The following is a 16,713-nucleotide window of genomic DNA, read 5'->3' as shown; positions in this document are numbered from 1 at the left end:
GAGAAGGAAACGACGCAGACAGAAAATGTGTTTGCAAGAAGAGTATAATTTTAAGTTTCCCAACAGACTGCTTATGTAAAACATTTCAGGGTACTCAGCAGCAAAATATAATTCTCAGGGAATTCCTAGAAATATATCCCCATTTCATAAACAGATGGTTTTGAAGTGCATTCCTCTTTGCATTCAGTTCAGGCAGTAATCCAGCCTGGCTACTGGAGTCATGAGTTCTGATGGTGCTTAAGGTCAATGTCACAAATATCAAACAAGCAGACAAAAATAAGTGACCTGGGGACATCAGAGTGCTCGGTCAGCTGTCTGCTGTGTTCACCAGTTGTGTGGATGTTTCTAGGAAAACACTGTGGAAAGATGCCACTCAGGTCAAGTACACCTGGAATTGCAGTGATCTCTGACAGACAGGAGAGGATACCCCAGATGTGTTCATGCAACAGCCAGCTGTATTGTACTGTAACTCAGTAGTGCAGTGTTACTTGCATACACCAGTGCACTTTTGATGTTGGACATTCTGATATATATATATATAATCAGAATATGAATTCACAATGAATGAACTTTTAGGAAATATGAACAATAGAATTAGTAGATGCAGCTGTAGATCTAACATGGAGAGATCAGTGCAGGTTTTACAGGAGAAAACCAGCCTCACAGATCTCTTGAGAGTTCCCTGGAGGAGCCCATAGAGATTTGCAGAAGACACATTGAGAAGGTTCTGCTGTCAAAGCTACTGATCTGTCACCGAGAGATATTAACATGTGAACTTAACATGGATAAATAACTGGTTAACAATGGAGAGGTGGGGAAGGCATAAAATGGTGAGCCTTCATAATGTGGGGGAATTAAACTCGCTGCTATTCACTGTGCTTATCCAGAAGATGTGGTTTGGAGAAGGTGCCGGTAGAAGAAAACAAGCAGGGTAAGGAAATGAAGAAAGTAAGTAAAAAAAGAAGAAGAAGAAGAAAAAAAAAAAAAAAAAAAAAAAGATGAAGAGGAATGAAAAGAAGAAGAAGAGGAAGCTTACTTCAGTGTAATTGGCAGAATTTCTGGTATACTTGCATCATGAGTATCGTGTGCAGTTCGGGTCCTCTAAATAGAGGTTAAGAGAAGATAGAGAGATCGGCAGGAAAGACAAAAAGTAGAGTAGATTTCCTTGTGAGGACAGTAGAACAGACATCCTCAGCCGGAAGGGGAAGGCCGAGGTGGTCTATTAATCACCAGGGGCATGCAGAAGAAAGGGAATTATCTGCTGTCGTTTCTCACAGCGTAAAATGTAGGAACAAAAGCAAATCCTTCACAGAGTGAAGAATCTCAGGTCCATGGGGTACTGTGCACCACAAGAACACATGGGATTTTGCTCACATAAATTAATGCCACAGAAGGTTATACTATTAAATAGACAGCTGAAGTCACAAGGCACAATTTTAATGTCGTGCTATGTCTTCTTTTCCCTAGTGAGTGAAACAGTTTGTACTTCAGTTTACTACCTTCATTCTCCTGAGCACCTACCATACTATGGTAGGAGAACATTCAGTTTGGCAAGGAAGATCTTCTCTATGTTCTTGAAATAGGAGTTGTCTTACCTGTGCTAGGCAGCAAGTCACAGTGAGAACATCATAATGAGCTCAATAATCCAAAAAAGCATTGGCTTCCTTAATTTGACAGGAAACAGTGGTATACAACTACACTTTAAGGTAACAGTCCAATATTTTATTACTAGGTGAGTGTATGCTTTAAAAATAAGAAGGCTATTGAGAACATTTCTAGGGCAGTGTTCATTATATTTAGTTAAATCACACACTTGCATTTATCTAGGATTAACAGCTGCTGTACAGCGCAGTATGGCCTGTGCTATGGTTGCACAACATCCTTCGCCAGCCCGTGAGGAGCTTCATTCCAGATGCCTCTTCAGCTCTTCTGCTATTTCCTAGTCCAGCTCTGAGAAATGTTTTGGATCTTTTTCATCCTTCCCCTTTGATCAAGGAGCTTATACCTCACAGGATGTTCCTCTGATTTCTTGTGGAAGGCTGGAAAAGAGGGTCCTGAGCTGTGGGTGGGCCTCTTGAGGTGACACAGCTGAGGTTTGAGGGCTGTCAGTGACAAAGCAAGAACAACAGTGGTTACTGTGCTTAGCATTGACTCACTGGCAGGCTAGAAATTACTTCTGTTCAGCGCTGACTGCATAACAGAGGATTTCTGGCTTGGCTGTCAATACACTCTTGTGTTAATGGGTAGATACAAAGGGTTAGGAGAAGGTTCAGGATGCCAATAGATGTGAAATATGTGTTATAAATATAGATGTAAGACTCTAGAGTGAATAACAGACATTTTCAACATTGAAATCTGGGCCATTAAGCATTTCAGAATACCTGATCTTGAAATCATGCCCTTATTCAGACATCCCAGAGTCCCAAACCAATGCCAAGGTTAAGAAACAACAGATTAGACAGAAGATGAAAGTTCCTGGAAGCCTGAATGAGGAAGCAACCTTTTCTTTTCACCCATGTTCATGTAGATGGCTAAACACTTAATTGTTTTCAAAATATGATTTATCAAACAAGATGATTTTGAGGCGATAAATCTGGACAGAGACCGCTTTTTCCCAGGAACAGGTGGATCTGAGGCCTAGTATGATTTCTGGGAGAACTGCAGACCATTGTCAGAGTCACACGTTATCCTATTTGAATCTGACGTTTCTCAGCTTTTTGACTACATTTCTTTGAATTTATATCTTGTTTCCTTACCTCTTACACAGGAAAATTGAAAGATAAAAAACAGGGATGGCTACAATCAAAGCATATTTGTCTTTTGTTTACTTCCTACTTGCAAAACAACCAAGTAATAAGACAACAGTTGGTCTGATAAGCACTTCAAAAAAGTCATTGCTCTCAGCATGAATCCTAAGAAGGGAAAAAAGATTCCCCTGTGTAAACTAGCTAACATCCGATACTAACACACAGTCTCAGCCTCATCTTGAAAAGGCCTCAAGTGAATAACTGTATGCCAAAATGTCTTGGGAAACAAACAGCTATGCGCTGAACTCTAGAAATACATATCCATATTTCTGCATAGTCATGTTCTTTTCACATCCTCAGCTCCCAATTTGCTAGACTAGACTGACATTCATTAAGATTCAGATTATCCATTAGGTGATTTTCTGTTCTTTGAGGCACATTCACTTCACAGAGTCATTTCATTTTCTCTAGTCAGCATGGATTCAGCCAAACTGCTATTGGATTTTCCATTGCTCAGCATGGGAGAATGTTTACTGGAGTTGTTGTCAGCAGAGATGGCTTGGCTAATAAATACAAAGGATTTAACCAAGACACTGACAGTGCCATTTGTCATACTTGTATGGGAGCTGATAAAGGGAGCCCACACTATTGGATTTCTTTAGGCTTTACTGACTCAAGGTAGATGGTGCTGAGAAGACTCAAGACTCCAGAGCCCATTTCCCTGGTTTATCTCTGACTTTTCATGTGACCTGAGCTATTATATTGACTCTAGTTTCTACATTTTAAAATAGGAATAAAAATGAAAATACTTAACTAATAAGATTTTTGTGAGTCTCAACAGTTTATGGAAGCAAAGAATAGCTATTTGAACAGTGCCAGTGTAGACTACAATACTTACACAAGCAGCAACACATGTATAGAGCTAATTTCAGTGATGTTCAGACACCAACTAAGCATGGAAGCTAAGGGTGTTTTAGTCCCACTTTACCCTGACCAGCATGGTGTACAACTCAGCATAGCTATCTCTTTCCAAGTTTTTATCGAATCCTAGCATGTTGGGTATGATTGATATGGCTTAGGGCTAACTGCAAATTCTGAGTTAAAATGGGGCAGAATTTGAGAACACCTACAAACACGTTTATAGCAGACCAACTAACAGGTGTCAGAGAAAAGAACTTCACCTTGTACCAATGTTTATGTGAAGGAAAAAAAGTTTATTTCCTCATCCATCCTCTCCCTTGCGTAACACAAAGGCAGCCAACTACAAAGTACACAGCATTAGACATATTAATGGCTTGATGCACTGCACCAGAAGCCGTTCTTTTATATGAGCAGTGATGGATACTACTACAAGGTGCTGCAGCTAATGCATGGGAGTCTGATTTGGAAGTAGAGGTGATTATAGAGAAGAGCATGTGATCAGATTTGACACAGTTAAAGCCATTCATTCATGAATCAAAAAAAAAACCAAAAAAAACAACAAAACCAAACAGAAAACAACAGGGGTACCCAAATATCCAAATTCTGTCTTCTTAACCGAAGCTAAAATGTGCCACTCACCCAATGGGTAAGACCAATTACTGAGCCCATCAAAACTCTGTTACTTGTAGGAGGAGCCCTTGAACTGACAGTGAAGTCAGTGCAAAAACCTTCAGTTTCACTGAAGAGGAGAAAACAGTTTACTGAAGAGTTTGTCCCATGCTGGTTGAGCATGGTGAGCATTTCACATCTAAGCTTGTACCCAAGGGATGGGATAGCCAGAGTTCACAGGAATTATGTCAGAATTTTAGCTATAATGTTCTTTGTTCCACTGAATCTCATAGGAATTCAGTCTCTACATTGTGCAGATCTGCAATTATTTTGTCCTTATTGCAGTCGGGAGGAAATAATCGTGGTTAAAGTGGGCTGCAAAACAGAGTTTCATCACTTTGAGTATTTCAAACTGTTAAAAGTTGTTAGAGCAACACTTTGCTATTACACAGTATTTCCACTCTTACCTGAAAATAAGATAAATGAAAATATTGATATCATTTTCCTTTTCAAGCATTTAAAAGCAGATACAATTGTCTCTACTCATTCATAAGGTATATCCCTTCAAAAAAGCCATTGAAATGCTCATTTATTTAATGTCTTCTCTACAGTCACTGAACAAATAGATTGTTTTTACTCAGAACACCTGCTGGGAAACAGTTTGATTCAGAAAAATATTAAGAACACAATCGGCTGGATAGCCACATCTCCAAATGGGATTTGAACGACCACTGCTGGTACTTAGTACTGGAGGGAAACAAAAAGCAGCAAAGAAGAGAGCAGGGGAGTGGTAGGGAGAAAATCCATAAGGGCTGCTCAGCTCCCACATCTGCCCCCAGGGTTGTGGCAGACCCCTATCATGAGCTCTCCTCAACAGCTCAACCCTTGTGCACGAAGAGAGGCCCAATAGAGACTCATGCATCACTCCTTGACAGCAGCAGCACTGGAGGAGGCTCTACAAGACAATGTGTACAGTTGAGGATGAGGATGAAGTCCTGCTGCCTCTCCCAAGTGTCCTTGTGTAGACAGAAATGCTTCTCTCCAGATAGGCAAGCACTAAAAAGCCTAAGGAACAGCATGGACAAGGCAGGGACACGTTTCCTTGCCAGACCACTTGGAGCTGGTGGCCTGCAGGGACATCCTGAAGACAGAACTTCTGCCACCTCCTCTCATGTCTCAGCCCCCTTGGGAGCTATCACAGCTTTTGCCTTCAACTACTTTGCAGGCAGGATAAAAAAAGTTGTAGGAGGAGGAATACAGAGAATACAGGGGTTTTTTGACTCTTTAGGGAGCTTCACGAATTTAGATAAATAATTCACCAGTGAAGGAAGGGCATTAATTGGGCATTTTTAATGGGAGATGATTCAGGAAAATCAAAGAACCTGATATTCCTTGTTGTCCATTCTGCTGTTAAATCTAAGGATTGTGCTCTGGAGGGCTTCCTCTTTCTCTTTTTTACTTTCTTTGTTAACAAAGCAGGTTTTGTATTGTAATTAACAGGAGAATCTGCAGGACAAAGGAATAAGAGAACTGTGACGATATTTCCTTAGAAACACTCAAATGTTCAAGAAATGTTCTAAACTTGGTGATAGTTAGTTTCCTGGGAACGTTAAAAAAATCTGCATGCTGATACAAAATTCACTGTTTTCTCTAATGGAACACCTCACAGAGAGAGTCTAAAGACATCTACTTCTTGTGGAGTCACTATGGAAATTGATGGATGGCGATGTAGTCTAGCTGGACTTCAGTAAAGCCTCTGACACCATCTCCTACAACATGGGGAAGGAACACATGGGGAAGGAACTCTACACCCAGTGACAATGTCAGACTTCTCTTTGAAATGTTCCAGTGAATAAAACTAGCCTTTAACAGGGTCCTAAACTCATATACTCATGCTCCAAAGTTTCTGTAATGTGCTGCATTACAAAGTTTGCTGCAGGCCTATAGCCAAATAAATGAATGAAAAATTCAAATGAAATAGAGAATTCCTACTTCTCAGCTTTCCCACTTGTCCCATATCAAATATACATATGTCTATATATGCATGTACAGATATATAAAACATACGTATTATATATAAAATTGGCAATTCTGGAGGGGGTGTGAAATCTGTAAGAGCAAGGGAGAAAAAGTTGACCTTCAAATACCGTTCTGCCAGTTGGGATGCTTTGCAGAAGAGTAGAAGTACAGCCTATGGGTCTGGGAGATTTCTGATAAGATTTCTGGTAAGAAGAGAGAGTAGCCAGAAATTTCTCTGGTTCCAATAACGTTGGTTGCTGGTGGAAGCCTGGCATGCCTCCCATACACAGCTGCTTAACCTCATAAACCTTGCCCAGCTGTGTGACCTCCTGGGCTTGGTAACTGACTGATTAAAAAGTTGGTGATGGGTACGAGCAACCAGCTGGCTGGCAAAAATGGCTCATGTGTCTGCATGGTCTCTTCTTGTCAGCCTCCTGTCCTCAGAAGCACTAAATCCAACAAAACAAAGCTTCTTGTTCTTTCTCAAGACACTGAATGAGATTCAAAGAAAAAACAGTGAGACAGCAACGTTTTCTCAAATAGAAAATTGTATGTGTGTGTACTTAGAACACACTGTTTCTTAACTACACATTAATTAGTGACTGCCTCCAGCTAAAGCAACCTACCTGAAATGTGATCGTACAGGGCATAAACAAACCAGCACCATAATGGCAAAATGCATCACTGGGCTATATAAGTAGAAAATATGGCACTGTTACGTGCTTCTCGTCACCTCTTTTGAGTAGCTGCATAGGAATGGCTGATTTCCTTACTGTGTCAGAGTAAATAATTTGTGCTGTAAGCCACAGTAACAGGGCACATGCAGGAAGGTGTCAGTGTTCAAAACTCAAATAGAGAAAACACCTGGTTAATGTGTGTACGTACACTAAGGTGGGACATCTTTAACAAAGAGAGAATCAAAACAGAGGTCCTAATTTCCCTACGTGCCAGCCTGAAGGCACCTTTTTACATCTTTACAACGTGAGATTGTCACAATGAGTGCTGCTAGCAAGGCAGAACAGGCACAAGGTGTCCTTTAGCAAAAATGGATGTTCCTGGGTTGACTGCTCCCCTCCCATAAAGCATCTTCCCTGCTGGTTTCCTAATCTGTCCAGTTAACAGATCTCTTGATCAGACAAGTAGATTGGGGCACACAAGAACCACCGGAGCAAGGTCGCCTAGCAAGTCAGCAGTAACAAAGGGACTGTACCTGGTAGTTTATGGGAAACCCTGCCTTCTGCACTGTATTCTCTACCTTCCTATTCCTTTGGTCTGTAGGATGAGAAGAATTAAACGTAAAAGGGAAACTCAGCATTTGCTGTGTGCAGGTATTCATTAAAGGATTGACTGACTGAAAGTGATACAGCACTGGAAAAATGGATTAAATAATAAAAAAATACAAGAATTTAACCATCTCTCAGAAACAGGCAATACACACAGCTCACACTTATTGCTGCTGCCAGTGGCGAGGTGCTACCAAGGAGAAGAGGGTGCATTTGTGATATTTACTGCCTGCAGAGCATTGCATCAGGAACATCTTGGAGAGCCAGTACAGCACAGCAACACACTCGTGCACATTGGTGTCTCTGTATGAAGCCACACCATACCTCACCTGCTGGCACAGCAGCCACTGACAAAAATAGCTTCAGCAGAACTTTTCACAGCACTTTGCCTGAGATTCTTTTTTGGTTGATTTCTTGCTGACTTTCTACAGTTTTACCCTTTTATTTCAGTGATTGTGAATTACGCATACATGAATTCCTTTGTGTAATGGCCATGACAAGACAGATTCTTGACAATTTGTCCAACCTAAGCCATTATTTTATATGACCACTCCATATTCCCCTCCCTTGATTGTGATGCTTTTGTCAGACAAAGCTGAAGGGAATAAGAAAATGGCTATTGTGGTGAAATATCAACAGGAGCATGTGGGAGATGAGAAGGGCACAGAAAAACCCACACTTGGGTAGACAAAACAGCTTCCCTTTTTCCCGTCAGCATCTATGAGCATCCAAGACCCAAGTTAATTTCCTGATTGAATTAAGATGGTTTATGGAGACTGCACTGTGAGCCACAAAACATAAGATACTTGTTTAAAACCACATGAAATGCAGTGAAGATCTTTAAAAACAACAGTTCATTTGTTGAAGTGAGTGAACAGGTTTAACTTTTTTCATGTCATACACAACAGTCACCAGTTTACACCCATCTCCCCAGCAGCAGGAACCACAAGTGCCTCTGTCTATAGCAGCTTGGAGCGAGGTGGAACTGACTGACCTGGCAGTGTGAGGCGGTTTGCTGAGGAACCAGAGCCCAGTGAGCCCCCTGAAAGTCGTGCTGGACCTTGAAAGAGAAAGAGTGGTTTCAGCAGAGGTGGATGAATGGTAGTCCTGCTAGCCACAGAAATGCCTTTTTTGTAGCACTGCTACCAGTGCCAGCTGTTTGGTGTCCTCTTTCTGCCACTCTGTTCAGTGGTTTAACGCTGGGATAACTTCCCATGAGACGTGGCCAACAGCCTCACTTCTGGAGACCTTTCAATCAAGAGAATTGAACATAAAACACCTTTTCTTCTGTTCATCACTTACCAACTTTGGGTAGCCATCCCAGCAGTTTCACAGCAATACCGACTTTCTAAACCTTTGGCTCCGTGGACCATCACCACATCTCAGAGAGCGTTCTCTTCAGCTGTCTCCAATGCCCTCATAAAACTGGCACAGACCTACGTTATTGTCCAGAGTGGGTCTGAAGACAGTTACACAGCACTTACCTTGCTCTGTGGTGGTTCAGCAAGTGGCTGAGCTCACTTTGGGAAGCACTGGTTGTCAGTGGCTCGGTACATTTCCACCACTAGCTATACACAGCAGGGAAGCGATCCCGGTACTGGATATGCAAGGAGAGTTAAGTCATCCAGATCATTAGATGCCATTTCCAAACTTTTTCTACTCTCATGCTAATGTGACAAGCTGGATTTTTGATTCAAAGATCAGTCAACCACATAAAAAACCCCAATATCTTCCAGAAATATATTCACCTCTACTTGTGGGACTGAATGTATGTCCCATCTTTAAAAGCTGGATTTGGGGAAGGTGAGAAAGCTGAAATGAGAACGTAACCCTGGCTGAATTGCACTATTAGGTCTCAGAATATAAAGTAACCTCTCGTTTTGGAACCAGCTCCAACCGTCTCATAAGTGTAGTGGGACTAAGTGCACGTACCCAGAGCACCTCTGGCTTTAAGAACATGTCATGTGTTTACATGCAGACACTGGCAGCATGAGGGGGAAGGCCAACATCAGGATTGGTGACAGCCAGAGGTCATCGTCACCCAGAGAAAGGGAGAACAGTGAGGCTGATGCACGGTCTCCACACAGGTAGTGATTCACCTCAGGGTCCCTGAATAAGATATGTGCATTCTCTTGGAAATGGTTCTAGAAATGAGGTAATGCCACTGACTCCTGGTCACAGGGGGTCCTAGTGAGTAGTGGATGCTGTCCAAGGCATGATCCTATCATGCTTAAAAACAAGTTAATTGTTACTATTATTCTGCAGGCAGCTGGAGGCTGGGAAAGCAAAAAGAAAGTGCTATGCCTGGACCAGATATAGAAAGCACCAGAACAAAACGAACCCTTCTGCAACTTTAATTCAACTGGAATGGAGACCTCATCATTTTTATTTGGTAATAGGATGAATATACATGGACTCAGTTACAGAAAAACTGGAATGCTGAAAAATGCTCTGTACATTTAAGAGACCACAAGCCTCTTCTTTCAAATATGGAACTAAAAATAAATGTATATTGTTTAAAATTATTCTCAGAACAGTTGAGAATACTTGCATTACATGACATGATTCATTTCAGTTTTGCATTTATTTTTTTTTTTCCCCATGAGTCTTATCAAACCAAATAGGTTTTTTTTTTTCATCACCCTACCCACCCAGTCCCAGTCCCAAGTGTGTTGAGTTTTACTTTCGGCATGGATTTTAATTTGTTTTCCACACCCCAGTGCAAAATAGCATAACAACCTGCCTCTCTTCCTTGGAAAAGATTAGAGAACAGGTGTCTATTGGTTATTATAGTTTAGTTCAAAAAGGACATCTCCGTTATCAGTTCTGCTAATATAAACATACTCTAAACTTTATGTTCAAGCTTCATACATAGAATTCCCTGCAGAATGCCAGCTGAGCTAAAGTTGTTTTGCAAGACCAAGATCCTTGAATTTGATTAACCTTCCCTTAGCCCTCCTGCCAATAAATAAGTTTGATTTTTCTTAACTCCATTTAGGACCTGTCACTGGAGTGTTAACCACAGAGCAGGGAAATCTGCATGGTAGAAAAGCCCTCATGTTCACCCCTCCTCCCTGCTGAAGACAGTCGCTGAAGATGCCTTTGATGGAGGTGCTTGCCCATTCATTTGCTCACAAAAAGGTAGCGTCATAGTAACAATGAGAGCTGTAGTGTCTTTTTTAAACAGGTGCTGTTGGAAGCAGCTCCTACCACAGCACAGGAAGAAAGCACTACCCTGATGCAGGACTGCCCTGCATTCAAGGAGTTCTTAGAGCTCTTGATTATTTAGTCTTGGGCCCCAGATGCTGCAGAGGGACCAGCAGGACTTTGCATGCAACTTCCTTTGATTTCAGTGCAACTAAAAGAGTGATCAGGCCTAGGTGCTATTTTGCTCAAAGCTGATGTTGCAAACGCAATGGCTTTTGTCAATCAGGGAAGAAGGGGAAAGAGAAAAGGGAAGGAAAATATTCTTGTGAGAATCTGGGCCTGTAGACAACCAGAAGTTCTGGTAAAACTCCAACCAGAACCCTACAATAAAAATAGCTGATATTTTAAAAAATTGCATATAAAATTGTATAAAAATATCATCCAAGCGAGAGGAAAAGGAAAAGGCTCACTCTGTCATTCTACTGCTAGGCTTTATTCTTAGAAAACCTCAATGATCATAAGTAGTTTTATCTGATAGATGCACTCCTATGACCACCAGCAGAGACAATGGGATATGTACATTCCTCCTACCACTGGACAGCTTTAAACCTGGGTTGCAATGAGTGCGCAGCAGTGACACATTCGTATTAGGAAGAAAACAGAAGAGGACAGAATGCCTGGAGTGTGCTGTGAGGTTTGTGAGTGCTGTCATGCACTTAAGCATTAGGGTCAACCCGCTAAAACTGAGCTCTGGGCTGGAAAGCCATGACAGCTGCAAGTCCTGAGCCAGCTGCTCTGGGAGCAGCTCCATTTGCTTCTACGCCATGCTCAAGTTGCCAAAGAGAGAGCTGCTGCTGTGAAGGAGGCACAGTGGGCTGATAATGTGTGCTGCAGTGCTGCCTGGGCACAGGTGAGAACTCTCCATGCTTGCTCTGGGTGAGAAACAGACACTGTGACAAAGAGAGGGCAGGCTCAGCAAATGAACATGCAAGGCCTGTGCTCTTTTCTAACAGAAAACGGTTGCATCAGCAGTGGTTCTACTTTCATGACAGGAAGCAGACATAGAGAGGGCTGGCTGAAATTGCAAAACCCCTGGGCCTATGGAAGCAAAGCAAGCACTGCATTAGGATGTACACCTGTGATCAAAACAAGATCGGGACAAACCTGCTGATGCCACAGGGCAGAGCTCTGCACCTGCTTTGGAGGGAGCAGAGTTTGCACCCTGAAACATATAACCATTTTCCCCTCCCTTCTACCCACAAGATAAGATCCAGATGGCAGTTTGCACAGCCTGTGTTGTCAGGGCTCAGTCTTGCCATCAGCAAGGGAGGTCCCATTTCAGAATGCTTACACTCCAACATCACCTCTGAGATAGAGCAGAACTGGTCCAGCACTGGCGATGGCTCTGTTGTTTTTAATTATCGGGTGGGGTGGTCGGTCAAACGAGTGACAGAGAAGCACTTGACTATGCTGTCATTTGCTGAGCATCGCTGGCAAACATCCAGTATGTATCATCAGAGGAGGATGAGCTTCACTATTATGAAATAAACTGGGAGAAGAAAGGAGCCAATACAGAATATTTCGGACCATCTCATCAATTTCTGAAGATGGGCTACTTAACTGCAGATGAGGCTCCAAAAGTATTGTCCATGTCAGTTTCCATCATTCTGCTGCTAAACATTCTACTGCATCAATACACAGGGAGTATATATAACAGCCAAAGCTACACTAAAAGCTGCACTTTCAGATAAGCATCAGTCTGCTTAGATTGACTACTGTGAAAGACATTTTAAATCTAGAACATCAACATTTCCTCTTTTCATCTGCCACCTATTTTGCCACCGACTACCAAAACAAAACTAAAACTAATGTTGATTTGCATCATCCTTATAAGGAATCACAAAAATCTGACCGCATAACTTGGAAAAGATAGGTTGTGCTGTTCGTAAGGAAAGCTAGAGAGCACCTCACAGGCTTAGTCATCAAGAAAGGTAAACAAACCCTTTCTTTCATGTGTGAACGCTTTTTGCATGCTGTCACACAGATGAATAATTCTAATCATCAAATAAGCGCAGCTCAGAGAGCTGCCACCCTTTATGCCACTTAAATAATGGACAGGATAATAACAAAGATCTTTTTTTTTTTTTTAATTATAGAGTATCCAGGAGTTTAAGCACTACATCAGCAGGAGCCAAAGGTCTTCTAATTCCCTGAATGCCAGGTCCAGATACAGTAGAGAATACTGACAGGTCTACCTGCAACCGTGTCTTAAGAGGGGAAGTGTCTGGATTCACCCTCTGGCATCACACCACGGTTTCTAGGATGTAAGGGATGCCTGGTACTCCCCCAGCAGTCAGAGCTCTCTGACACCAGGAGATCCCTTTGTATCTGCCTGAGGGGCCTCCCAAAGAACTCCTTAGGATTTCAGCCTGCAGCCAACAGCATGGACCCTTCATTTGCAGTATTTCTGTCTTGTTCCTTACTTATGCACTCTGGGGCTAGAAAAGGAAGGCACCTAAAAACAGTTTCCTATACATCCAGGCAAGAATTAGGTAAGGATGCAACAACAGAAATACCTTATTGTGAATTGAAGACGATGCCATTAGCTGATAAAGACCTAATCCTTTTCCTCTTTTCTTTTTTCTTTCATGGAATAAAGTCAGAGAAAGAAATTCTGCATGGGTTTTTTGGTTGGTTGGCTTTGGGGTTTGGCTTTTTTTGAAAGCTTATTATTTTTTTTACACAATTGCATGGTGGCTGATCTCTGGTTGAACTGAGAGGTGTCTAAACATACCACTCCTTGGCTCACAATGCACTGGCACAGGGCTGCAGAGTGTTCCAGGGAGGCAGGGAGTCTGGTGCAGTCATGTAGGTGTGATCTGGGACGGGTGTCCATGACACATCCTTTCATCTAGCCTAGTTCCTTTGTAGGATCTCATTTCCCAGATTTAACTTTCACTTCATATGTTTCCAGACTAATAGGAAAGACTTCATTGGGAATTTTTTAATTTTTTTTTTGTCAGTGACAGTGAAAAAAATTCCAAGTACTACTAATCCATGGTACCCAGTTCAGATGACTTTAAAAGGGCAGGAAAATATTAGAGCTAACTGCCTGCCTGTGTATTGCAACGAAATTTCTGCACACCCGTGTGCTGAAATCAGTAATTCTCTGACTACAGCATCTGTTCTAGAGCAGTACCCTGTTCTGATCTGCAGTCCCAAAAGACAGCAAACCCACTGCTTCTTTTGTAGCTCCTGCCAGTGGCCAACAATCCTGGCAACACAGGAAAAACCTTTTCTAGCTTGATCTCTCACCTTTGTGCAAGGGCATGAGAAACAAGAACTGATGGCTGTGAATTAAGCCATCTTGCTTTGCTGCCTGAATGAAGTCAGTCCCAGAAAGAAAGAAAGCAGAAGCAGATGAAGAAAAATATTTACTTTTTATTATTATTATTATCCTACTGGGTATGATGTAGGTATCTTTAGTCACTGTACGGTTCGGTAAAGATAACTTCAAAAGTATTGACTAAACCATCCTGCATCTCTGACCAAGCTCTTGGGCAGGATATGTTCTCCTTGACTCCAGGAAGTCTGACTCAGCAGGGACTGAGTCATTACTGCGGTGTTTCATTTGCAGTATTGATACTTCATTGGTGATCTCCCTCCAAAAAGGGAGCCTACCGCTCTGAAATGGGGCTGAATGCTGATGGTGGAGGAAAGGGGAGGTGGAAAAGTGCTATGAGGTGACAGCCTTTCCCTATTACATGGCACGGAGTGTGTCTGGTGCCACCTCCTTTTTTCAGTGCTCCTTTTTTCACCGAACCTACCCCAGGATACACACAGAACTACTGCTGAAGCAGGAGCTCACTGCTGTGAACACTGTGTGCCCTTATATTTAAATGAGCTGGTACACTGATGCCAACGGTGAGATCTAGGAACTGCAAGAGTTACTTTTTCACATCTTATTTCTGAAAACGTGATTAAAGGTGCAACCTTTCCATGGCATGAACCTAATCTAAGTCTCCGGCTTTGACCAATCTGGTGTCCAAAACAAAAGGAACTCAAAATGTCTCTAGTCTCAATAACTAAAATCTCAAATACAAACACTCCTGAGTGAGAAGGTACTCACGTTTAAGTGCAGATTGAGGCTGAGCTAACTGCTATGATGTTTGCTAGTTTTACATGAATATCGGCCCTGTACGTATACAGCTGAAGCAGGAACAGAGCTTCAATAGAGGCTGGTGGTGAAGTCCTGTGCTTCTGAATATGAAAAGGAAACGCCAAATAACTGCCTTCCTAAGCCAGTGTTTACATGTTCTCTACGCAGCAAAAAGCAATGACTGCCATCCGATTCCTTGTGAGATACATTTACGACTAACACAGCACAACCTTATCCTGAATAAAAAGAAGTTAGGCAAAAACAACTTTATGTGTAAAAACATGTGCCTTGATTTCCACAAAGACAGGTAAAATTGCTCACAGTTAAATAGATCCTTACTAAGATTCCAAGGCAGAAAAACACTTACAAACATTTGCTGTTTCTCATAAAAATAGACCCTCCTGAATCAAAGCCTGAGTGAGGAGGTTTTTCAGCATTTCTTCCCTGAAGTAGGCCAAAATGATGGCTACTGTCCATGTGTCTGACTCTACTGGATGAGACAGATTTATCCACCGACTCCAGGAGCGTATTTAGGACATTTTGGTTTTGTCTGTCTGTACTTCTCCAGCCTTGCTTTTCCTTCTTTGGCCTGTCCATTCAGTCAGTGATGAAAGAAGTATCACACTGAGATGAAAGTAAGAATTGATCCGCGTGATTCCCTGCTGCTCTTCTTCTTTTAGACCTCCAGGACAGGCAAAGCAATTACTGGTAGTCAATGAATAGATGCGGGAAACAGCTCATTATCTGTAATCCCAAATTAAGTCAGGCACCTCAAGCAGTACATTAGTACATACTCTCAGAGGCTGACAAAATGTGCCCCAAAGGAATATCGCTTTCACTGACTCTTTCTAACTGCAAATATACTATAAAATCAAGGGTTGAGTGAGTCCGCCTACTCCTGTTCTGAAACAAAAACATTTTGCTCTTGTTGCCCTGTTTGTGATAAGCTCCAAATCCTAACAAATGGCAATTTGACTACAAATTCAACACCCTTACGCATACAATCTTCTACAGCAAGGGTAAAATGGACGTCAGGTTGTGTCTACCAACAATTGGAAAAATCTCTTGGGGAAAAAGAAAAAGAATAAAAGGGAAGTATTATCCAGTGAAGTATTATAACGTTTTCATTTTTTAAAGTTCTTTTGCATCATCTTAACATTGTGATTTCACAAGCTGAGGCATAATAGCAAAGGGCAGTACCAGCTTTTGAAGATGACTCGTCTGTGCGCTCCACCTGTCCATAAAATTGAACCAAATGCATCAGAAAATCACCAGATTTTTCTAAATCAAAATTACTTCCCAAAACAACAATAAATGCACACATACACGAACAAACAAAACTAAATCGCACCCAGAAAAACAGTGCCCCCACCCTAGAACCCAGAGTCATTAGCTGTGAAATAGCCAGTGGGAGGAGGAGTGTTTTGGAAGTTGTTTAACGCCTTCCCCAGCAACCGGTCTTTGTGGAAGGAGGAGGAGAACAGGAATGAAGAAGCTTGGCAAAAATGACGAAAGAAATTTGCAGTCTCTTTTTTAAAAAGTGTTTTTACTCTTCTGGATCTGGAAAAAAAAGAAAAAAGAGAAAGAAAAAAGTGTCAAATGCTGCTTTTCTCTCCTACGTCCAAGGAGCCGATAATCTGGGAAAGAAAATAAAGGGTAACAGTTTAGACAGCCTCATTCACTCAAAGCAGTGTAGTTTTGCTTAACTGTTGAGAAGGCCAAACCGTCAGGTGCAAGGAAGCTTCACTTCTTATTGACTTGACTGGAGATTCCATTTGTCTTGCACAAAGCAAAAAATCCATTGCTCTCTGGCTAATCCAGCAGAAAT

The 16,713-nt window shown here is 41.8% G+C and overlaps 1 protein-coding gene across 8 annotated transcripts in view; it reads right to left on the bottom strand.

Moving 5' to 3' along the window:
- Positions 1-1,700: 1,700 nt before the first annotated feature.
- Positions 1,701-16,713, bottom strand: part of PDE1C (phosphodiesterase 1C) — a 307,971-nt gene continuing 292,958 nt past the window's right edge. For 7 of the 8 annotated variants that reach the window (XM_032442568.1, XM_015855053.2, XM_015855054.2 and 4 more), the window contains one exon: positions 1,701-2,102. In XM_032442568.1, coding sequence (XP_032298459.1) covers positions 1,933-2,102 — 170 coding nt within the window. In that variant the 3' untranslated portion in view covers positions 1,701-1,932. Of the gene's footprint in view, positions 2,103-9,931; positions 16,446-16,713 lie in introns of those variants that run through there. The other variant, XM_032442569.1, reaches the window with a different exon arrangement.

The sequence above is a fragment of the Coturnix japonica genome, chromosome 2 (genome assembly GCF_001577835.2).
Source record: "Coturnix japonica isolate 7356 chromosome 2, Coturnix japonica 2.1, whole genome shotgun sequence".
Classification (NCBI taxonomy): domain Eukaryota; kingdom Metazoa; phylum Chordata; class Aves; order Galliformes; family Phasianidae; genus Coturnix; species Coturnix japonica.
Note: the sequence above shows the minus strand (reverse complement) of the source record. Positions and strands in the feature narration are given on the sequence as shown.